This window comes from Polyodon spathula, chromosome 8 (genome assembly GCF_017654505.1).
Source record: "Polyodon spathula isolate WHYD16114869_AA chromosome 8, ASM1765450v1, whole genome shotgun sequence".
NCBI lineage: Eukaryota > Metazoa > Chordata > Actinopteri > Acipenseriformes > Polyodontidae > Polyodon > Polyodon spathula.
In genome coordinates, this window is record NC_054541.1 from 28,192,373 (window position 1) to 28,216,111 (window position 23,739).

General features: G+C 35.3%; 1 protein-coding gene across 21 annotated transcripts in view; it reads left to right on the forward strand.

Moving 5' to 3' along the window:
- c2cd5 (C2 calcium dependent domain containing 5) overlaps window positions 1-22,742 on the forward strand; it is a 41,199-nt gene extending 18,457 nt beyond the window's left edge. For 6 of the 21 annotated variants that reach the window (XM_041257448.1, XM_041257452.1, XM_041257440.1 and 3 more), the window contains 17 exons: window positions 6,729-6,843; window positions 7,184-7,279; window positions 7,980-8,171; window positions 9,367-9,553; window positions 9,875-10,039; window positions 12,927-13,067; window positions 13,388-13,451; window positions 14,989-15,050; window positions 15,166-15,264; window positions 15,360-15,449; window positions 15,801-15,888; window positions 17,096-17,188; window positions 17,560-17,607; window positions 17,776-17,877; window positions 18,600-18,790; window positions 19,610-19,756; window positions 21,231-22,742. In XM_041257448.1, coding sequence (XP_041113382.1) covers window positions 6,729-6,843; window positions 7,184-7,279; window positions 7,980-8,171; window positions 9,367-9,553; window positions 9,875-10,039; window positions 12,927-13,067; window positions 13,388-13,451; window positions 14,989-15,050; window positions 15,166-15,264; window positions 15,360-15,449; window positions 15,801-15,888; window positions 17,096-17,188; window positions 17,560-17,607; window positions 17,776-17,877; window positions 18,600-18,790; window positions 19,610-19,756; window positions 21,231-21,362 — 2,012 coding nt within the window. In that variant the 3' untranslated portion in view covers window positions 21,363-22,742. Of the gene's footprint in view, window positions 1-6,728; window positions 6,844-7,183; window positions 7,373-7,979; window positions 8,172-9,366; window positions 9,554-9,874; window positions 10,040-12,926; window positions 13,068-13,387; window positions 13,452-14,988; window positions 15,051-15,165; window positions 15,265-15,359; window positions 15,450-15,800; window positions 15,889-17,095; window positions 17,189-17,559; window positions 17,608-17,775; window positions 17,878-18,599; window positions 18,791-19,609; window positions 19,757-21,230 lie in introns of all 21 variants that reach the window. The other 15 variants (XM_041257449.1, XM_041257454.1, XM_041257445.1 and 12 more) reach the window with 7 other exon arrangements.
- Window positions 22,743-23,739: the final 997 nt, after the last annotated feature.

Consider the following 23,739-nt stretch of genomic DNA (forward strand, 5'->3'; position numbering starts at 1 on the left):
TTGTGTTATTTTTTATTTGTTCGTGAAAAATATTTCTGTTTGATACCAGAGTCTATAGATACATTTGGAACCAAAGTGCATGCCATTCTTCTGTATATATTTTCAGGGCCATGACTTCTGTAACCATTTCAATGAGCTGCCATACTTTTCAGTCTGTTCTGTCATGTGACTCAAGCATGCGCCAAGATAACCCACCATGTGTGCCTACTGTCTGCTGAATCCGCTTTGGGCTTTCCGTTGCACTTGAATTACTGCTTTTACCAAACAAAAACTCCTAGAAGAAACCCACCAGAGATAATCGGGCATGTGCATTCCTGCATCCCAAGGGCCATATTCATAAACTGATGGTAACTTGTCATAGATGCAAGTTACTTCAGATAAAATCCAGATACATCTGTCTCTTTTCACAGTCTACCAGAAACCTCAGTTCATGACAGTCTGGTCAGTGGCTCTAGTTGCTTAAATTAACAGATTGCAAATTTGATTTGAAAATATATACGCTATTCCTAAATTTGTGGCAGTTCCATAGTCTAGTTTTTTTTCTTCTTCTTTGCATTAAATTCAAATGTTGTCATTCGTACTTTAGTCTTATGTTTAGATTAGATTATATTTTTATGGGATATCGTCGCATGTAAGAGAAAGCAAGTGTAACACCGGTCAATCAGTAGATTTATTCCACTTTCAAAAGTAAATTCAGTCTGGTTCACAGTTTTCATAGTCTGTCTTATTGTTCATAACACAGTGCAAACTGCTACTTTATTTTTAAACTAGTACCTTATTCAGACTCTATTGTCACCTGATTTCTCCCTGCAGTGAAGAAAAAACACCCCAATGATTTCATTGTTTAATTCTTTAAAGTTAAATAGACTTGTTTCCCAGTTTCCAAAGCTGTTTCTGCTCGATGGAATGTGCTACAATGCATTATTAACTTTAAGCAATTGCAATTTTAAACATTCAGGTAAAATGGATCCATTTAAACAAAGGGTCTCAGCAATTAAATATTTAACATCTGATGTACATACTTGGATTGATAGAGCCTAGGTGCAAAAAAGGGGTGTGAACATTAAACTTGAACTGGTATTTTACAAAAACATATATATATATATATATATATATATATATATATATATATATATATATATATATATATATATATATATATAGACACACACACACACACACACAGTGGCTTGCAAAAGTATTCAGACCCCTGACCAATTCTCTCATATTACTGAATTACAAATGGTACATTGAAATTTCGTTCTGTTTTATATTTTATTTTTAAACACTGAAACTCAGAATCAATTATTGTAAGGTGACAGTCGTTTTATGTTGGGAAATATTTTTAAGAAAAAATAAAAAACTGAAATATCTTGCATAAGTATTCAACCCCTGTGCTGTGGAAGCTCCCAGTTTGCACTGATGAAAGAAATTGCCCTAACGAGGACACAATTACCCTACCATTGGCCTCCACCTGTGAACCATTAAAGTTGCTGTCACATTTTCTGGATAAAAACCCCACTGTTGAAGGATCATTGGTAAGGCTGTGAATCTGAAGGAAAATGAAGACCAAAGAGCATTCTACAGAAGTTAGAGATAAAGTAATACAAATGCATAGATTAGGGAAAGGGTACAAAATAATATCCAAGTGTTTGGATATCCCAGTGAGCATAGTTGGATCAATAATCAGGAAGTGGAAGCTGCATCACACCACCCAGGCACTGCCAAGAAATGGTCGTCCCTCAAAACTCAGAGCTCAAACAAGAAGGAGACTTGCGAGAGAAGCCACAGAGAGGCCAACAATCACTTTGAAGGAGCTACAGAGTTCAGTGGCTGGGAGTGGAGTAATGGTGCACCGGTAAACCATATCAAGAGCTCTGCATATCACTGGCCTGTATGGGCGGGTGGCAAGAAAGAAGCCGCTACTCAAAAAGTACCATACTGAAATTTGTAATTCAGTAATATGAGAGAATTGGTCAGGGGTCTGAATACTTTTGCAAAGGTGTGTGTGTGTGTGTGTGTGTGTGTGTGTGTGTGTGTGTGTGTGTGTGTGTGTGTGTGTGTGTGTGTGTGTGTGTGTGTGTGTGTGTGTGTGTGTGTGTGTGTGTGTGTGTGTGTGTGTGTGTGTGTGTGTGTGTAAGAGTACTGCCATTTGTTTGAAAACCGATGTTTTGAAATCATACCATTTCTTCAGGTATTCAATGCACCACGTCAATGTCTTATCTGTTTCTGCTCTGAATTTTCTGTTGTCAGATCGAGACGTTGCCCAAAATGACTTTGGCTGATCTTCCATAGAATCTGTTCTCTCTTCTTTTCTCTAGTTTTGAATGGAGGCCTTCCATGACACTGTGCATTTTTGTGCAGCTAACATTGGTACATCCCAGTTTTTTCACAGCATTGTGAAATATTCCCATCAGGTTGTGCAGAAAGTAAACATAACAAAGAGCGAGAGACCTGTGTTTTCACAGAATGCTTCCCACATAATCTTGACACATTCTTCTCCCTCTGACAAGAAGTATGTCCTCAATTCTGGCCATTCATTAGCGGTTAGAAGTGACAGCCACCTTGTTGGTACGTGCCAAAGCACAACTTTGTATTCCATTTCAACAAACTCAGGAAAGGAGGTAAGAGACTCTGTCTTGGCTGAGGAGGAAAATTAGGTGTATACTTTGAGGATGATTGTTTCTATGTCAAAACTCAGTGTTCTTTTGAGGCAATTGTGGATTACATGACATTTGCACCTGACTTGTATCAGTCGGCTATTAAGCTGTTTGAGTTTCTGATACAATGACCTTTGTTTCCCGAAATTTACAGAGGAATTGTCAGCCATGTGAAAAGACATATTATTAATGCTGAGACCATTCTGTAGAATATTGGAGATCCGAGTCACAATTGTCTCACTTCTGTCATCATTGTCATTGTAAAAATCAAGCAAGCCATGCTTAATTCCCTCTGTCGCAGAAAGTAACACACGGTTACGGGGAAGAATTTCTTATTTCCCTTGTTGGAAGTGTCAGATTCAACTGAAAAAAACTGCACCATCCAAGTCCTTGAGCAAAAGTTATTGCGATTTTGGTGCCAAAATATTCTCTGTTATGCCGGTTGCTTTCGTCCGTCCACAAGACATTTTTCTCGCAATTTCAGAATCAGGTAAAATTCTTGAAAGCATTTTTTTTGTACAGTCTTGGCTTGCATAACTTAAATGGTGTGAAATACTGTGGTAAACTTGCCCCTCTTCAGCCACAGTCACCAGATTCTCTTGGGATGAGTCTCTCTTGGTAAAAAAAAAACTTTGATTTGTGACATTCTTTTCTGTTTCTGATTCCTTGTGTTTTGTCCTCTCTGTGTAGCTGGTCAGCGCTCCTCTTCAAACCCTTGATGACATTTTTTGCAAAGCCAATTTTTGAATGCATTTTCTTTTTACCATTCGTCGTTAACACGGCAAAAAACCTTTTTCTTTTTTACTGTGCTACTGTTCGAATGCCCCTCACCAGCATTCATATTGTGTGTTTTTTTTAAAACTGTTAGCTAAATAGCTAATGTATGTCTCTAGCGCTTGGCGACGTTCATGCGCGTGATGGTATTACTTCCGGTTGACATTACCTATTACAGGTAAAATTCTTGAAAGCATTTTGTTTGCACAATCCTAGGGGCTCTGGTGTTTTAACTGATCATCCATAGTTTCATTACGGCAAGGTGGACGCTCGAACACTGTTGGGCTAGGGTTCAGGTAAATCAGTTTTGAACTTGGTTGTCGATTTTTGCGCTAATGTGAACAGGGTCTTAGACTGCTCAGCGACAGCTGCTTTTTAAACTTGAGCTCTTTGACAACATAATTCGGACTGCTTTCGTCCCTTTTTAAGAGTTCCCCAATAATGTACAGTTTGTTCTTAAGTGAAATTGATGATTGTTTAGCGATAATACTGCAAAATTACAGTAATAGAAAGCAAGTTCAAACAGCAGGAAGTTGGCCTACGAGTACGCAATATGCACAGGACAGACCACTGTGCCATCGCGGTGCATGCGTAATAACAGGAAGTAGGTACTGTCAGGATTTAATACGATTTTATTTGGTTCCATGATACTGGTTCTTTGTATCAGTGTGTACGTTATATTCCAGGTACGCTGTAAATGGGTTTGACTGTCTGCGTGTGTGTGTTGCAGTGTAGACTTGACAACAGAACTGGCAGAAGGCACAGGTGTCCTGTTCCATCTATCAACAGTCCAAAGCACCTTTGACCATTGTTCTATGGTTCAATTTCTGTGTTTGTGTTCTCTTTTTTTAACAGAGGTATTCTTACTGCAGTGCATTCTTTAAGTCCTGATTTCAAGAGTGACCTTCGTACTGTTGGTTTGATGGAAAAAATAATATATTAAAGACATTGCCACCAGTCCACTCCTGCAGAATATCTTATTGTGGAAAAGGTACATTGACATTTCTGTAATATTTTCTGGTTCTGAGACCTGATTTTATTTTTATTCAGAGATTATATAAGTGATACATATCCTACTTTTAAAATTCACCATGGAATTTAGTCAAACCTGAGAAGTTTTCTTGATTTGTTAATTTCTAAAAATGTTGATGGTAAATTTAACATTATGGTCTTTCGGAAGCCCACATATAGAAACATGATTCTACATGCAAGTAGAGACCGTCCTAAACATATGATTAAAAACATTCCATATGGCCAGCGTATACATCTAAAGAATATGTAGCAAGGAGTCTGATTATGAAATCCAAGTGCTAGGCATGCAGAACAGTTTGATCCAACGTACTTTGCAATGTACTTTTAGAAACCACAGAAATTAATGAATCTAGTGACGACAGAACTACCTTTGTTAGTAAACATAACTGTATGTCTAATGAGGTTAAGCAATTTTGAAGCATTGGAAAACATTGGAATGTGACAAATTACAAACTTGTATTACTTCTCCATCTAGGTTTTATTTTAAACAAGGTAAAAATATTAAATCTTTACTGTACAAACCATCAGCACCAAATGAAAATTTGCTAACGAGAGAATTACATGGGAATTATATATATGGGCGATACATTCATTGCTCAAATACATACAATACAAAATTATTTAACCATCCACATTTAGGTCAAAAGTATGAGATTTGTGATTTCATTAATTGTAATTCAACTCATGTCATATATATGCTTAAATGTTCTTGTGGGTTAGCGTATATAGGACAAACCAAAATAAATTTGAAAATACAGATAGCAGAACATAAAGCTGCAATTAGAAATAACAATATGGATAATGCCATAACGAGACATTAGAAAACCATGAATCATGGCTCTTCAAGTTTAAAGTTTGTAGTGATTGAAAAAGTTTCAGCTCCTGTTAGAGGTTGTAATGTAGTGAAACAATTGTTAAGAGAGTCATTTGGATTTTTACACTAAAAACTATGGAACCTTATGGACTAAATGAAACACTGGATTTGAGCCAGTATCTCTGAATAAGTCGTTTGCACCCTCTATCTGCTGAAGTAGAAAGTTTTACATTATTAATTAGAAGTAGATTAACCATAATGTTTATTGTATGTCAATTATACAATGTGGATAATTATGTAAAGTACCAAATCGATTTGAGAAGTGTGTGTGTGTGTATGTATGTGTGTGTGTATGTATGTATATATGTATATATATATATATATATATATATATATATATATATATATATATATATATATTTGCTAAACAATACTTCTGTAACAATTTGAACCGATTTCAAGCATGTGATCGACTGGGTATTGAGTACTGGGTACTGGGCTGTAGTGTTTGATTGATCATCCATAGGGCTCTGGTGTTTTGCAGTTTTAGCTGGCCTATTTTATATTTACTAACAGTTAACAGAAAATAAATAACGTACATTAACATGTTTATTAGCTGTTTGTTAACAGTTGATAAACATAAAAAAACAGCCCTTAAAATAAAGCTTGACCTATAACATTTTAATATAATAATAATTATTTATTAAAACTTCACATTCTGTAATATGGAGTACATGTTTTCTTTGAAATAATAAAATATTACTTTATAAAAAATGTCAACACTAAAATTCCACTTGTAGCATGTTGCACTGTGTATATTGACTGGAAATAGACATGTTTATTGAAATGTTGAGGTCACATTAAACATTATGTCTATGCTGTGCACTAAGCAAAGTGTTATTTTTTTGCACCCTTTTGTCGGAAGATGTCTGGTTAAATTTAAAACAGGCATTTAGTTACTTTTATCAGTTAGTCAAAACTTGTTTGTTAAAGCCGTAAACGTTGTATCTGGGCTGTTTGTCAACATGTTGAAAAGCCACATCAGCAAATTGTGTTACAGACATTCCCCCTTGCCTTTTAGAGATTTTTCTCTTCTTGATGAGAATCTGGGTAAGTGATCTATGAATATGGCCCTTTCATCCCAATGTGACAATAAAATGCCCCTGTGAAATTGCTGTTGTGGATATCTTTTGCCATAATCAAGTTTTGAATTGTTTTGGCAAAGTCTTGAGAATGGTTAATGCACTGCATTAATTCTATGTGTATGTTATTATATTTTGAACAGACCTGTTTAATCCAGCCATTAGAAAATGACATACAGATGTTATTACATTTTTCATAAATGTGGCATGGTTACATTTTTGCAAATTACAAAGTACATCAGACATAGTTATAATCCTAGATGTTTCATAATACAAGATAGTAATGCTTTTCCCTCTATCTTTCAGATGAACCTGAAACCCGTGATGCCTGGTGGGAAGAAATCAGACAAGAGATAAAATCTCACGCCAAAGCACTAGGATGTCACGCTGTGATTGGCTACAGTGAATCAACCAGCATCTGGTAAGTCAGAAGCATGGTCGTTCTAATTACTGCCAGGTTTTGTTAAAAAGGATCAGTTTAATTTCAGTAATGCATAATAGTTACCAGTCCTTCTAGGGCAAAAATAACAAAAAAACAACCAGATTGTTGTCCTTCCACACATATATACATTGTATTATTGACTGTACTGCAAGGCAAATATATTCTTGTTGAACTGTGACCATTGCTTCCTTATATAGTAGTATGCTAGTATCATCTCTGGTAGTTTACATTGTTTTCCTGATTAACCCCTACATTTGTTTTCTAGTAACTTGGGTTCAGAAGTGTGAGATGTCTTGATTTCTGTTTTCCTCTTTTTTAGTGAAGAAGTCTGCATCCTATCTGCATCTGGCACAGCAGCAGTACTTAATCCCAAGTTCCTCCAAGACGGCAGCTTGGATAGCTACAATGAACACAGGTTGTCAAGGCAGCCTTCCTTCTTTTCCACAGGGTCAGAGAAGGGAGAGTTTGATTTTTTTCCTCTGAGCAAGGATAGTTCTTCCGTGTTAGGGTAGGTTACAGAGCTACAGTGCAGGCCACAGGATCGGATACTTAACTCTACTAATACGCTTTGGTATGTTCGCCTGGTCTTACATTTTGATTGAAGCTTATTAAAAATGTACCTTTTAATTACTAACAAAATAATACTGATGCTGTTTATGTGAAAATTAATTGTAATAATAAGGAGTTGATTTGACTTTTACTTCAACTCTTGAAACAGAAACTTTTAAGATTTGGTCCTGAGAGTTACAGATGAAGGTTATATGTATATAGTTTTGTGTTCGTGAAACTGCATTTGGCAGTTGTCTTTTTTATCAAGAGCCTTGAAAAGTGTCATGCTTATAAAACTTTCATAGGTTATGGGTTGGAGGCCTTTGTTAATAGGGCCTTCTATTGCTGTTGAAGTTCACAGTATACATGTGTGTGTATTTTTTTTGTAGACTGACTGGGACTGTTAAACATCTCAGATTAACCAGAACTAGTTTTTGTTGTTGTTAATTACTGTACATGTAATAAGTCTCTTGCATTGGTATGTATTGAGCTAATAAAAAATAGTAAGATTTTGAACAGTATATGTGTCCCTATTCCATTGACCTGTATATCTGGTATAATTTCAGATTAGAAGAGACTTCTCCTCCCAGTTGTGGGTTTTGCCATATTCCCTACGATGAGCTCAACATGCCTTTCCCAGCACATCTCACCTACTGCTATAACTGCCGGAAGCAGAAAGTCCCAGATGTACTTTTTACAACAGTAGATTTGCCTGTAGAAGCTGCAGTAACTGGAAAAGGATGCCTCATCCAGGCCAGGTAAGGGTATAACTTTTTAGCTATTGTCGAGTTTATGTCAATCGTTTTTTTTCGGGGCTTTCACTTTTTATATACTGTATAAAATTTTTGTTTTTGGTTAGTTTCCAAAATTCTTGGGCTTTTTTTTTTCTGTTACAATATGTATAGTAACTCGACAATACTTGCACACTTCAGTTGTTCCTTTTTTCCTTCGATGTCTTCCACAACAAAATCCTTATGGTCACGGGCACATTCTTATGAAGTTTTTGTGTTTAGACCAATTTTTTCTACATTTTGACACAATTTGCAATTCTGTTTTAAATTTCATAAGTGTGTCAATACTCTATTGAACTGCAATATAGCTTTAAATCTCGCAAGTAAGAACAATGCTCTGTTTCTAATTGTAATCTTGTTTTAAGTCTCACAAGCATGTTACAGTCCTCCAATAGAAATGTAGGAATTTGCTGCCTTAGTAGTTGGGGTGGGTTTAAAGTATTTCAGAACGGACACGAGACACAAGTCAGGAAGGAGGGACATTACCCAGCTGCACTGGGAACGTTTTTTAGTTTTCTTTTGTAGGTTATTTTATTCATTTGTTTCATGGGGAAAGGGGTCAAGTCAACGTTAATTGAGTAACACCATCTCCGCTGTTTTTCCGGTGTTTATTGGGTGTACACTGATTTCATTTTTTTTTGTATCAGGCGTGTTTTTTGTTGTTTTTTTATCGGTTTAAACCAAAAATCATAATCCGTAGGTATAACTAAACTTTAAATGAATATCTGATTAAATGTTATAGTGTTTTTGCAGAGAACTTAGATAAACTCTGTCATTTAAGATTGCCTGAATAAAAACATATTCTGTGACCCAGAAAAAGAAGCATGCTAGTCACAGCTCCACAGTACTAATGAGTGCTCATGAGACATCTTTATAGACATGATGTAATGTGAACATTGAAACAAAAAATATCAGGAACAGAACAAGCTGGTAAATAGAAAGCTGTGTTTTTATACTCCGACCAACTCATGTTTTAACATGAGAGATATACAATTTAAAATGAGAGTTAGATTTAAATAGAATTTTATTGGCATCAGTTATTTCCTGTTGGGTTCAAGTGACTACAGTATTTCTTAGTGACAAAAGCAAGAATAAAATGTAGATCAAATGAAACGAGTCAGTCAGTAAACTTCCTTTTTGTTTTGTTTTTTTATATATATAGATTATGCCGTCTTAAGAAAAAGGCTCAGGGAGAGGCAAATGCAACAGCCATCAGTAACTTGCTGCCATTCATAGAATACGAGCTGCACACCCAGCTAATGAACAAGCTGAAACTAAGAGGAATGAATGCCCTGTTTGGACTCAGAATTCAGATCAGCGTAGGGGAAAACATGCTGGTTGGACTGGCGGTAAGTTATTTCTTTGAGTAATTATTGGCATTATTTAAATGCAAAGTATTTCCAGAGACTGGTCCCTTTTTTAATGGAACACATGCACGTCCTAATTGTTCACCTACAATTAATATTTAATAAATTGCTTCAGGTGCTTAATGTAGTTTTCCGTAACAAAGTAAACATTTATCTGGATGTAAAATACCATAGTAGAAAACAAAAAAAAAGTAATTATTACCAGAAAAAAAAGTATATGGTTTGCTGCTGTTTTGGTACAAAATAAGAAATTTGTGCACTAACCTTTTGTCTTTCTTTTCTGTTCTGCGCTCCTCTCTTTAGTCTGCTACAGGTGTCTATCTCACTGCATTGCCAACTCCAGGGGGTATTCAGATTGCTGGGAAGACGCCAAGTGATATGACCTATGAGCAACATATATCAAACATGCAGAAGAAGATCAATGACACCATCACTAAAAACAAAGAGCTTTATGAGATTACCCCTCCTGTAAGTAAAATCATAAAGTCCCAACTTTTTACTGCTGGGACCATTTTTTTTCTTTCATTTTTTTTTTTTTTTTTTTTTTTTTTTTTTAAATATAAATACATTTATACACAAATGTGTATTACCATATAATATAATTTAGAAAGTGTTTACCAATAATATATAATTAGAAAAAAAAATTAGCTTCTGTAACCATACCACATGAACAGTAGGGGCCATGTGATCGGGCAGAGTTAGCAGTGAGACTTGGACACCAGAATGCTGCAGTTTTAAATGCATTTTGTTTACAACAGTACATAACAATAAACAAACAAACAACGAGCACCGCACCTTACCATCACCATCACGATTCTAAACTAACAGCCATAATCGCCCTTTTTATACACCTGTGTGGCTCCAGCCACATTCTCACTGGGTTTGCAGGGAGGAATTTAACACCCTCCCAGCCACCCAATATTTCCCACACACCTGTGCACCGGCAGAGCTTTCACCCTGCCACACTGTCACAGGTTACCACTCCTGTAGAAGCAGAATCAACTGGATTAACGAATGAAAAGGAACAGGTTACACTGGTGCAAAACATTTGTTATCTGGGGATTAAATGCATATCAGAATGGTAAAGAACGATAAAAACAATACAAAAAATTGTCAGTATTGGTAGGAGTTTCCGTCAAGAATGATTTCCACTATTAGGGACCCAGGAAAATAAGCATCCCAGCAGAGGTTAATGAATTATATTCAGCTCAAAGTTTCTAATTATTTTCTTAAACTAAAATAGCTGGGTTGACATATTCCAAGTATCGTTAATCTCAGACTACCTTAACTAAAGTAATGTTGTATAGTCTAAGATTAATGCTTATTGGGGTCTGTGAAACTAGCTGAGACTTGCAGGTTAGCACTCATTTTGCAATCCGTAATCTTATCTCAGGTAAGGTAGAACAAGATTAGTGCAAATCAGGGCCTGTATAATTAGCCATACGTTTGTTTTTATTTCTCATCAAGAATTCCTTGATGACAACTGCCACCTTCTGGCAGGCAGTGTTTTACAGACAGTTCTTATTAAAGTGAACTCGGACTAAACAAATTTCCTGATACTAAGAATTGTCTACTTGGTCTCGACCAAATTTATCAGTTGCTTATTGTAATTGACTTGTTATAATACAAATTCACAACATGAATTTCCTGTTTGTCTGAATTATTTTGGAGCCCCCAGGAAATTAAAATTTGAATTAAACAGATAGCTGCTCAAACTCGAGCAAAATGTAAAGGATATTGGCAAATGAATTAACCTGCATCCAGGTTAGTGTCTTTGTACTGTATTTTAGTGCTGATTTGAGACTACTGATCATGTGATGCATTTTGAGTTCCTATAGTCCTCACGCACCAGTGCCATTTCCATGAAACAGTGCAAAACATATGCATTATCCTTGCAGACAAAAGGTGTTAAAAGCATGGATACTGTAATGCAGCACCGTACAAAAAAAGACTAATACAGGCCTGTGAATATACTGTGGATGCAAGTTGTTAGTGTTTTTGATTTGCTCAATACCTTGATGTTAAGGACACAATGCTTTTGTGGTTTAAAAATGCCTGTGATAAAAATGGGACATGGAGATTTCAATTGCAATTAATTTGCAAGGTACAATGACAATAAAATGCACAGTACTTTTTTAAATGTGTAATACTTTTCATTGTACTGTAATTGAAATTTGATTTCAGTTTTACTGTATCTTTAATAAAAACTGACAGTATGCTGGCTTAGACTCCTGATAATAAGGATTACTTGGCACATTTTTATTTCCTAGTCCCTTGAAATTTGTATTACTGAGAGTTAACTATTTTTGTATGTAGCATATTTCTTTATTATGTAAATGCATATTAGATATTAGATATTTTGTGGTATCGATGTAATGCATGTTTTTTTGTTATTTGTGTTGCTGATAATCTGTGTGTTCTAGCACATTGATATTACAATTAGCCATCATTTAATGGGTTTTGGTAGAAATAATTGTTTGGCATTAACCAAATCTGTTTCTGTTTGAAGTAAGTACAGAGCTCCCCCTTTATAAGGCAGCCCTTTATACCACAGAACAGGTTATAAGGCGGTATGGTCATGGCTCCCATTTTCCCCATAATGCCATTATTATTACACTAACACTAGTATTCTCCTTATAAGGCAGAACATAAACAGCATGGTCTCTTAACTATGGCTCCTGAACCACAGCGTTATAAAGAGTAATAAAAAGCATGTATTTCACCTGCTTATGTTTTTAAGAGGCGTTGGATGTGTAAAATGGTATCCTGTATCCTTCGCATTCAGTCACATGTTCTGACCAAATACTGCTTTTTCTCATATAGAATATGAATGCCGGTGATTTATTTTCCAGATATTTAGCTTTTAGCATAATAACTGGGGATGTTTGAGGGCATACTTTCTCACCATGTGGTGTGTTACATAGCGCTTCTTTTGCACACGCATGATCTTTTCTCCATCATCTGCTACGTGTATCCTTAGCTGTGACATGTATATGGTTAGTTAAGTTTAAGCAGTGAAGAAAGATAAACAGTTACTGGTGAATGGGAACTCAGTATTGTACCTTGGAGTGTTTTGAAGGATTGCTTTTGTTCTAATTACGAGTCCTTTTACAAAAAATCCTTTTGACGTTTGCCATACAGCATAGTACATTTCATGATTATATTGCACCCCCAGAGCCCCTCTTCTCTACAGTATATGTGAATGGCCACCAGGGAAGAGAAATTCTTTGCTCTCTTGCTTTCAAACTTGTGTAGCCATTACTGTACAAGTTTTTGCATTAACTGTTAGCACTGTGCAAGTTATTTGAACCTTTCTAAAAATTGAGAATTTATACCCATAATTTGCTCACTGTAGGAGATAAGTGAGGAAATTATCGGATCACCAATTCCAGAACCTATTCAGCGTTCTAGAATCTTCAGGTCCCACTCAGAAAGCTCTGATGAGGTTTCAGAGCTAGACCTGTCACATGGAAAGAAGGATGCCTTTGTTCTTGAGGTAAGTCAATCTGATGAACCTATATTTTATATTCCCCAGCACTATGATCTAATAATATTATGCAAAATAGTAAAAAATCGAAAAGCTCCAAATGCATGGTTATTATGCTTTATCCTTCTGAAATAGTAAGGGACCTCCCAAAGCTCATCAGCTTGTGGTAACATTGCACTTGTATGGATTCTATAACAGTTTAAATAATTTGGGACATATGTTACATCTTTTTAGTTACATTAAATGAACAACATACTTCAGAATATTCTGTTCTAGCCCTACTCAAAAGCAAGACTGTTTCATGAGTAGTGATCTCATTCCTGTTTCAGATTGACGATGCTGATGCTGTAGAAGATATCCATTCTTTACTAACAGATGCCCCACTACCTGCAGGTGGGAGGATTTTATTTTTCATGAAAAGTATTTTTTAGGCTAAAACTTCTACTTTTACTTTTTTCACTTATCCAGTCACATTGATACCAAAAGCTTTTGACAAAGTCCCACACAAAAAGATTAATTCTCAAACTGAACGCAGTAGGGATTCAAGGAAACACATGTACATGGAATAGGGAGTGGTTAACTTGTAGAAAATAGAAAGTACCGATTAGAGGAGAAACCTCAGAAGGGAGTGCGGTAACCAGTGGTGTACCACAGGGATCAGTATTAGGTCCTCTGCTATTCCTAATCTGCATTTAATGATTTAGATTCTGGTGTAGTAAGCAAACTTGTTAAATTTGCAGACGACACAAAAATAGGAGGAGTGGCAAACACTGTTGCAGCAGCAAAGGCCATTCAAAATGATCTAGACAAGATTCAGAACTGGGCAGACACATGGCAAGTGACATTTAATAGAGAAAAGTGTAAGGTACTGCATGCAGGAAATAAAAATGTGTATTATAAATTATCATATGGGAGATAATGAAATTGGAGAAGGAATCTATGAAAAAGACCTAGGAGTTTTTGTTGACTCAGAAATGTCTTCTTCTAGACAATGTGGGGAAGCTATAAAAAAGGCCAACAAGATGCTCGGATACATTGTGAAAAGTGTTGAATTTAGTAATGTTAAAACTGTACAATGCATTAGTAAGACCTCATCTTGAATATTGTGTTCAGTTCTGGTCACCTCGCTATAAAAAAGATATTGCTGCTCTAGAAGGAGTGCAAAGAAGAGTGACCAGATATTCTCAGTTTAAAAGGCATGTCATATGCAGACAGGCTAAAAGAATTGAATCTGTTCAGTCTTGAACAAAGAAGACTACGCGGCGACCTAATTGAAGCATTCAAAATACTAAAAGGTATTGGCAGTGTCGATCCAAGGGACTTTTTTGACCTGAAAAAAGAAACAAGGACCAGGGGTCACAAATGGAGATTAGACAGAGGGGCATTCAGAACAGAAAAGAGGAGGCACTTTTTTACACAGAATCGTGAGGGTCTGGAATCAACTCCCCAGTAATGTTGTTGAAGCTGACACCCTGGGATCCTTCAAGAAGCTTCTTGATGAGATTCTTGGATCAATAAGCTACTAACAACCAAACGAGCAAGATGGGCCAAATGGCTTCCTCTTGTTTGTAACCTTTCTTATGTTCTTATATAGGTGGAGACGTCATGCATTCTTGGTCCCATCACCAGTGAAAATGCTGTGGTGGATATAAACAAAGCCATCCTAAATGAATCCAAAGAATAGGATATACAACCTTTCTAGGAGTGAAGCAAATATTTAAAATGTGTATTCACATTAGTAATAGTGTCACTCCGCCCCTTTTAATTGTACTGAAGAGTGATCTTCCTTTATCTGTTTTTGTTTTAACTTTAATTTGATACGGTATTCATATTGTTCACATACCACACACTTTAGATTTATAAGATTAAACTGCTGCTTCTAAGTGTCTCATCACTTATGTATTGACTTTTTTTTTTTTTTTTTAAATAGGCTTTTACAGCTGCAATACAGAGATCATGCCAGGGATTTACAATTGGACAACTGGATTACAGGTATGAAAGTATGGAATCTTGCCAATCTTGGCATTTTAAGTATTGAATATTAATTGAGATTAGAGCTGATGTCAATCACATTATGAATGCTTTTCAACTTCTCTTTATATCCTAGATGTTTACCTCAGTGAGAGTATACAGGTTAAACAATGCCAATCTGACAAACCAAGGACTCAACAAGATTTTTAATGATCTCTGTGAGAATCTGTTAAAGGTAACATTTCTACTTCTAGTAGTCTGCCACTTCAGTTGTACTCAGAAATATTTGAGTATTTAACCTTTTTTTTTTTGTTTTTTTTTAAACCATAGAGTTTGTATTTTAAATTGCGTTCCATGATCCCGTGCTGCCTCTGTCATGTGAACTTTACAGTTGCTGTGCCAGAAGATGAATTAATTCAGGTGTGTTGGGAAATTAATACACAACATACTTAAGTATTTTAAAACACTTTTATATTAGTAATGATTTTTAGGTGTTATGTCTGTCTGGGTATGTGTAAAGTGTTTTATCCAATTGTGATGGAAGTTTTTGACAGTATTGGAATCTGGGAATATATATCTAGAGAGAGAAATCTGTTTGTTTATTCATGCGTCCATCATGTGTTGCACATTTCATTTTTACGTGTGCATGCAATGATTTGTAGTGATTTATATACTGTTATTCTGATACCTCTAATTTAGTCTTTAGAATCGTGGCGAGGTTTGTATGTTGTTGGATGTTCACTGTCACGGGTTATTTGTTTGATGCTAAAGGTGGCTGTTACAGCAGTGGCAATGACTTTTGATAAAGACCAAGCTCAAGAGAGTTGGAAAGCTAGTGTCGATAAGGCACTCATGAAAGGTAAATATATAATAATAATAATAATCCATTGTTTAAGAATTGTATGTTGTAAGTTACTGCCTAGGAAGCAGTGTGTAAAATGTTTTAGTTTTATTTTTGTTTATTTAGAAACCATGTATAATTACTCAGTAAGATGTATGTATGATTTACATTGAGTTCCCAGGGGGTGAGGGAGCACTTGACAAAAATTACAGAAACTATACTACAAAGCAAACCGACCATACACATTAGTGAAACATTACATTATAAGTAGGGCTTCTGATTTTCAGTTTTAACCAGTTAAACAAAGGTAAAACACCTTTGATAAAAAAAAAAAAAAAAAAAAAAAATCGGTGTATAGCCAATAAACACTGAAAATACCGGGAAAACTGTGGAAATAGTTACTCAATTCATGTTGAGCACCCCTTTCCCATTAAAAATAACACAAATAAAAAAATACTGCCTTTCTCAGTGCAGCTAGGCAGTGTCCCTCCTTCCTGACTTGTGTATTTATTGATTCATTCTGAATACTTTAAACCCACCCCAACTACTGAGTGGCAGCAGATTCCTACAGTTCTATTGGAGACTCTGCTTGAAAGATTTAAAACGAGATTACAATGAGAATGGAGGCTTATTCACAGGATTTAAAGCTGTATTGTAGTTAAGATATGGAGGATTTAAAACAGAATTGCAAATTGTGGTGAAATAAAATTGTGGTGTAAAATAAAATGCCTACACACAAAAACCCCAGAAGAATGTGCCGGTGACCATAAGGATTTCGTTGTGGAAGACAGTGAAGGAAAGAAGATACAACTTACTTGTGCAAGTACTGTCAAGTTACTACTGTACATATTTTAACAGAAAAAAACGGCCAAGCATTTTGGACAGTAACCGAAAACAATAATTTCCTACAAATATATAAAAAGCGAAAGCCCTGAAAAAAAGGTGATTTGCATAAAACTTAACAATAGCATTATTGTGAAATATGTAGTGATAATTTACTTCAATTGCAAATGCTGCTGATTTTACAGTACATAGAAATATAAAAATATACTATCATATATCTCAGTGGTATTAAATGATCACAGAAATAGGAGGCTTGAATGTAAGAAGAAAAATACGCTACAGATTTGTTTGCTATCTAGTATTCTTACAGAACAGTTTGGTTTTCCTATAGCTGTGGACCATGTCACCTTCTAGGTTGTAATTTTCTTTCTCTTTTTTCTAGTCATTGCTGAAAATGAGGAACAGCTCCAGTTCCCATTAGAACTGTGCTCTGACTCGCCAGGTGCACAGCCCTTCTCACCCAGGAAAGGTACAGGTAAACCTGGTTTAATTTCATTTCAATGGCTTCATGGTCTATGTGCTACTGTATGTAATAGCTACATTTCTTGCTAAACAAATCCTTAATAGGCAGTTGTAATTTTTAAAGTAACTGAGATTATCACAAACTGAAAATGTGTGCTAAACTGGAAACTAATTTGTTACATTGAAATGCTGTGTTGTGCAGGATTATATGCTTGTTTCATTGTGTGCAACCTATTCAGAATCAGAATCTGTAGTAGATTTAATACACAATTATTATTTCAGTGAGGAGGCCTGCATTCAGTGTAATAAAGACATGTGCTGGTAGCTGTTGTAATTGTTGAAGTCTGCACTTTTTCCTAATTTGAATTTTCTCTGTCTGATTAGGGCTACTGGAGAGTGCGAGTGCACAGGCAATCCCAGGAGCTCAGAGAGGTGAGTTATTGTGATTTCAGCATGTTTTAATTAATGAAAAGAGGGTGTTTTTATTATCTTCTATCAGACAGATAATTGCTTCATCAGAGGAGCATCCATCATCCACGTCATCCATATTTTTTTTTTCTGTTTTTATTTTTTGTGTTTTTTTTCTCTGTGTGTTTTCAGCCACCTCAGTTGAGTACAGTTCCTTTGCAAACAGATGCAACAGCTGGATAGAGCTCGTTAAAGTGAAAGCTCTGACCATAAGACGAGGATCAATTAAGACAAGTAGGAGGACGTTGTTTCTAGGTCACTATGGTGATAATCTGTGCAATGACAGATTCTCCAGTGGTGACAGGGGAGACTTTCCTACCCAGTGTTGGCATTGCAGATCAAGCACAGCTGATTTTCCGAGTGTGAAAGCTGCAAAATTATAGTCTAATGATTTCAGTGGAGCAATGAAATCAACATAATTTGGTAGCATTACTCTGTACTGATGAGATGAACTGATTACAAAGGAAATTCCACTTTCTTTAAATTTATAAAAGACAAAAAACTTTGATCATTGGGAAAATTACAGTTGCAAGAAGACAAAACAAACCACAAGGAAGTTACATTGCAAAAGTGTATCATCTTTCACACTCTTACGCCAAGAATGTTCTTTTAGCAGACAACCTGTTTTTGCCTTTCTTACTTTTTATGTTCTCTGATTTGTTGTTGGTTATGTCATGACCATAAATTTGTCTTACGCCTCTTTTTACTGTCAATTAACATTTTATTTCAGCCTATTTTTATATGTCTTCTTACTGCATGCTTTGCATGATTACCTCTTTCTTCATGGCAGGCAATGCTTGATGTTACATCGCTGAAGCTTCAGAGATTGCTGAATGACGTCACACAACTGCTGTATTTTGATACACTGAAAACAATCATTTTAATTCACATAGGCTTTATGGGTTACAACTCCCCCTACTAAATATTCCGTTTATTCTTTCACCCTTATTTTTTAGCATCTTCGCTTGAAAAAGCCAGTCCGCAGGCTGAAGGTCATGCGCGTCTACGTTCTAATACATCATACACAGGCTCTACCATTACAGTCGTCAAGATGACTCCACTGTCTTTCATCCCTGGAGCAAAAATAATCAAATATGTCGGCATCATCAACATGTTCTTCATTCGAGAGACCACATCTCTACGTGAGGTGAGCAATCAAGCCAAGCGTTTAAGACAAACTTAACAAGTGTACGTATCAGTTAAAGTTTTTAACTTTTTTTATGCCGTTTTCATTCCTGAACAGTATCAAGTTCATTCTGATGGTTCCAAGTTCTGCTGCTTTTAATATGAGATTTTTTTAATCATATTTCTCTGTTGCTCAGTCTAACTGGCAGACATATTGCTTGCAAGCCTTTGTGGGTTTGCATGTGTTTTTCAATTCTGTTGACTATACTTGCTTCTATACTTTATAGGTCAGGTCAACATTTTTTTTTTAATACTTCAGTACTATTTAAATATTTATAAATGTATGTCAATTTCATACTTTCATTTGGCTTTTGTTAAGTATTCAAAATGTCATTATCAGGATAAAACAAATTGTGCTACTTTTGTCTGTACACATTATAATTAGGGCTTCTAGTTTTTGGTTTTTATTTTCCTTCTGTCTTCCTCCCTTTAAACATTAAATAATAGCTGTTGAGTCTTAACTGAATACCAGATAGTTTCTAGTAGCGCGTCATTAATTTAAACAAACGCAGTGGAAATTAATAAACTGAATTTGGCAATTAGAGCCATAACGAAATGCAAGTTCAAATAGAATCAGGTGAGATCAATGCACGTCGTTTGTGAACTCAAATCAAGATATGAGGGTAAAAAGAAACAACTACCTTTGGTAATTAGTGTTTGAGTAAGAAAGCAAAATTGTAATCCACTGACTGATTTTATAATTGCACATTTCTTTAAGTGTGTATCAATTGTGTTTGGCGGTCAAGTCAGTAAGAGCTTTCTTTTTTGTTGTTTCACACAGGAAGGTGGTGTCAGTGGGTTTCTCCACGCTTTCATTGCAGAGGTGTTTGCGATGGTGAGAGCTCACGTTGCAGCTTTGGGAGGAAATGCTGTTGTCTCTTATATAATGAAAGAATGCGTTTTCATGGAGAATCCAAATAAAAATCAGGTAATGAATAACTGATTTCTCCTATCCATTCCTAGAAATAGCGTTGCTTATATTTTTCTTAAGTTCTGTTGTGGTCTGTCAAAGGTATTGTGACGATTGTATAAGTTTCACTGCAGAGTTTATAACATTTAATACAACGGGGGGGTTCTTTTCAAATCTGTTTAACCCAAATATAAATTACACCATATAGCTACTTGTTAAAGTTATACTAGAAATAAACGCATTAGATGTTGAATTGAAGGCCATTTAAAAATGGCTTGGTTGTTTTTTTTTTTTTTTTTATTGTATAACTTCAAAGAAACTCCGGGCCCAATCAATTACCTTAGCTGGGGGGGGAGCATTTAACCCCTTGCAGCCACCATTAGGTGGTGAGGCTATTTTTTATATAAACTAATTTATTTATATAAGCTCAATTTTATATTTATTTTATTATTAGTTAGTGTTTGTATTGTTATGCAATCCATTAGCATATTTATTGCAGTTGTTCACTATTTTACCATGTGATGAAGTTGGATATGTTAAGTATAATAACTATTGTTTCAATAATAGTTAAATTGTGAAGGGGAAAAACTAAAAAATAACTTTAGTTTACTCCAGGGTACCTCATTTAGTTTAAAAAAATTATATTGTTGAATCTTCTAAACCATTTTCTTTTATATATATATTTTGTGGTCTTATAAAGCAGTACATGTTTTGTTATATTTAAAGTAGTACTGGGTTCTGGTAAGGGTCTGGAAATAAAAATACAACGTTTATTACTGTACTGTCTCAGTTAAGTGTGTTTTGTAGCGCTTTTAACAACGGTCATAAAATGCTTGGCTGTAAAAGGGTTGAAGAAGATAGCTTCATACATTAAACAAAGTGGATGTGGAGGCATTTTTATTAATATTAATGGAATCAAAATACAAAAAGTTCTCTACATTCTTTCTAAAAGTTTGACCCTTAATTTATACTTTTGAAGTAAAAATACTTTGCTTAACATTCTGTAGTCTGGGTGTTTTGGTGGTGGTTGGCAGGGACGGGGTTAATTCCTGTGAGAGACTGGCAGTTTCAAATTAGAATAATTGGTGCGAAGTGGGTGCAGCCACCTCATATCAAAAGGAGTTGGAGCTGAATAGAAAAGAAAACCAGGGAAGGCGCTTCACCAGCCTGGTTCAGATAAAGAAAGGTTTTGTTTGGGAAACTGCTCAGCTTTCCCAACCCTGTAGTTAGGAAAACTGACAAGTTTAGTTTGCACTTTGTGTGGAGTTAAGTTTTTATTTTGTTTGTTTGTTGTAAAAATAAACATGCGCAACCACGCTAAAATTGCAGTTTTTGTGTCTGGATAAGTGTTTTTAAAGGGTCGAGGCGAAGACTTCGCAACAGTTCTTAGTCAGGGAGTACTTTCTCGAAAGTATTTGTACTGTTATTCAGTGGTTTGTTCAGTTTTTTTTACTGTGTCAAATAATAATAATAATTTTTTTTTTTTTTGCAGGCTCAGTGTCTTATCAATGTAAGTGGTGATGCAGTAATCTTTGTCCGCGAGTCCGAATTAGAAGCTATACCTGTACAGCCCCAGACAACTTCATCGCAAGCTTCCAGTAGTGGCACTGATGTTACCACCTGAAGACAACTTCAAAGACTGTTCTCAGAGCAAAGAAGCTAATTTCTGAACTGGGAGCCTTAAATCCATGTTACTTCCAGATTCAGTCTTTCCCTCTAGTATTCTCTACAACCTGTAGTGGGATGATCAGGAGTGAAGTGATGTACAAAATAAAAAAAATATATATTCAGTAACTTGGGCTCACAGGAACAGAAACCTTGATTTCCAACACACAAACTCTGTTTAAACTTCCATGTAAACACATGTCCTCTGTAGCTCCATTAAAAAAATCTGTCCATCGGTTTTAGATAAGACTGGACATTACACATGTCAGAATTCAGGCAGCTTTACTCAGTGTTTTATTTAAACATCACAGTTAACTTACCGTAGCACCCAAAAATACACACAGTGGGGTCTTTTCAATTGATCAAAACCATGGCAAGTCTATTTACCACTACTGAGATAACTAGAATGTGTGTACCAATGTTATTAACATTTCTTTAGTGTGTTTCTGTCTGTAAAAATACATAAATTGAGTATGATTTAGTGATTTAAAGGTCAGTGTTATTAAGATCCATCAACATTTAGAACAGTTGAAAGGCCCCAATATGTTTTACAAGGCAGAATGGTACGATAAAAATTCAAGTACTTTACATGTAAACTGGAAGAATAAGGCAGTATATGCCATTTAATGAACGCTACAATCATGTTCAGTGTGTACTAAATGAGTAGTAATAAATTCACTATTACCTTCATCAGCTGCATCCACATGGACAATGATTCTGGTATAACTTTTTGCAGCTAAATCCAGTGGCAAGTTAATTTTCCAGCTGATATTTCCGCACCATTATTCGCTTAACATTTTGCTAGACTATTGTGCTAATATTATACATGTTTAATTAAATTGCTTTCTCATAATTGCTAAGCCGTGTAGAAACAGCTTTTGAGTTGGTATAATAGCTTTAAATTGGAAACACAATGTTAATCTGACAGCTGTGCTTTCTTAAAGTTGAGTTTCATAAACTTGTGTACTACTGAACTTGTATGTACTTTTTTTAAAATGTTAGAAATTACAAATGTAGTGACAGTAATATTTTGTTGTAGGTGTCACAAAACCTGTTAGTGTAAATGTATATGAAAATCAGAATGGTATTTTTGTAATATTGAAGTATTTAAGCATACAGTAGATATTATGCATGTTTATGTCAAATTTAAAACTTAGGTTTTATTACTGAAATGGACTGCTATACAGCAAACAATGTTGGTGGTAATGTAATGCAGGTTTAATCCATTTAAGACTTGAATGTACATAGAGCACCGTATATGTTGCTTGTTTTAATTAGCAATTCTTTGACATTAGCTGGAAGATTTGATCTTGCACAATAAAATTAAAACTGCTATCAAGAAGTGTGTAATTTAATGTGTTAGATTTGCAGGTACGTAAATGCTTCTCAAACATGCTTTGTCAGAAACATACGATAATAATATATGATTGGACAACAATGATAAATATATCGGCCAAAACAATAAACTTAACCTATTAAACTCAAGCCTAATTTTGCCTATTTGTATGTTATCATGGATGTTAAGTCCTGTTCCGTATGGATTACAAGCATGTAACGCACATCAAATGAAATGCCACAACACGCTCTTGCTAGTAAAGTTTCTTCACTGACAAATAAACAGTTATATATATATGATAGATATATATATTATAAAAACTACTCCCCAAACAGAAACACATAACAACAAATTCTCATTTATTGTGTTACTCACTGAGAACAAAATACCTCAAGGACAAAATTCCACTGCAAAATGAAACTTTTATTGCTTCTGGGCATAATGTCAAATTTGGTATGAAACAGACAAACAATAACAAAGTGATGGCATTGGGAACCTTGACACATTTTAGTTTTTTTATTGTTTCCAAACAAAAACAAGAATTTATGAAAAAATAAACAACTAGGAAGAACTGATCTGGGCATATATTATCACTGAGACACCCAAAGTCTCTGCTTTCTTGTGGTATATTGGATGTGTTTCATCAAATTAAAATGGCTTTATTTTTTCTTCAAGGAATATTATAATTGTGGTTACATATGTCAATGACTCCCAGGCCTAAATTCGGGGGCATCTTAAAGCCAGAAAATGTAATTATTAAATTGTTCGAGTATAATGTTATGTAGTAACCTGACCACTAGGGGGTTATAGACACCATAAAATAAGCCTACACAGTGCACCCTGCTCATACATGTCTAGTTAACTATAAATAGGGATGTCTAAAAATATCCAAGAAATGTAAACAGGAGTCACTGGTACAATGAGACTAAAATAGGACTTTTCCACAAAAATGGACCACTGAATGGAATACTGCAGCTACCAATCTCTGCTCTAACTGAGG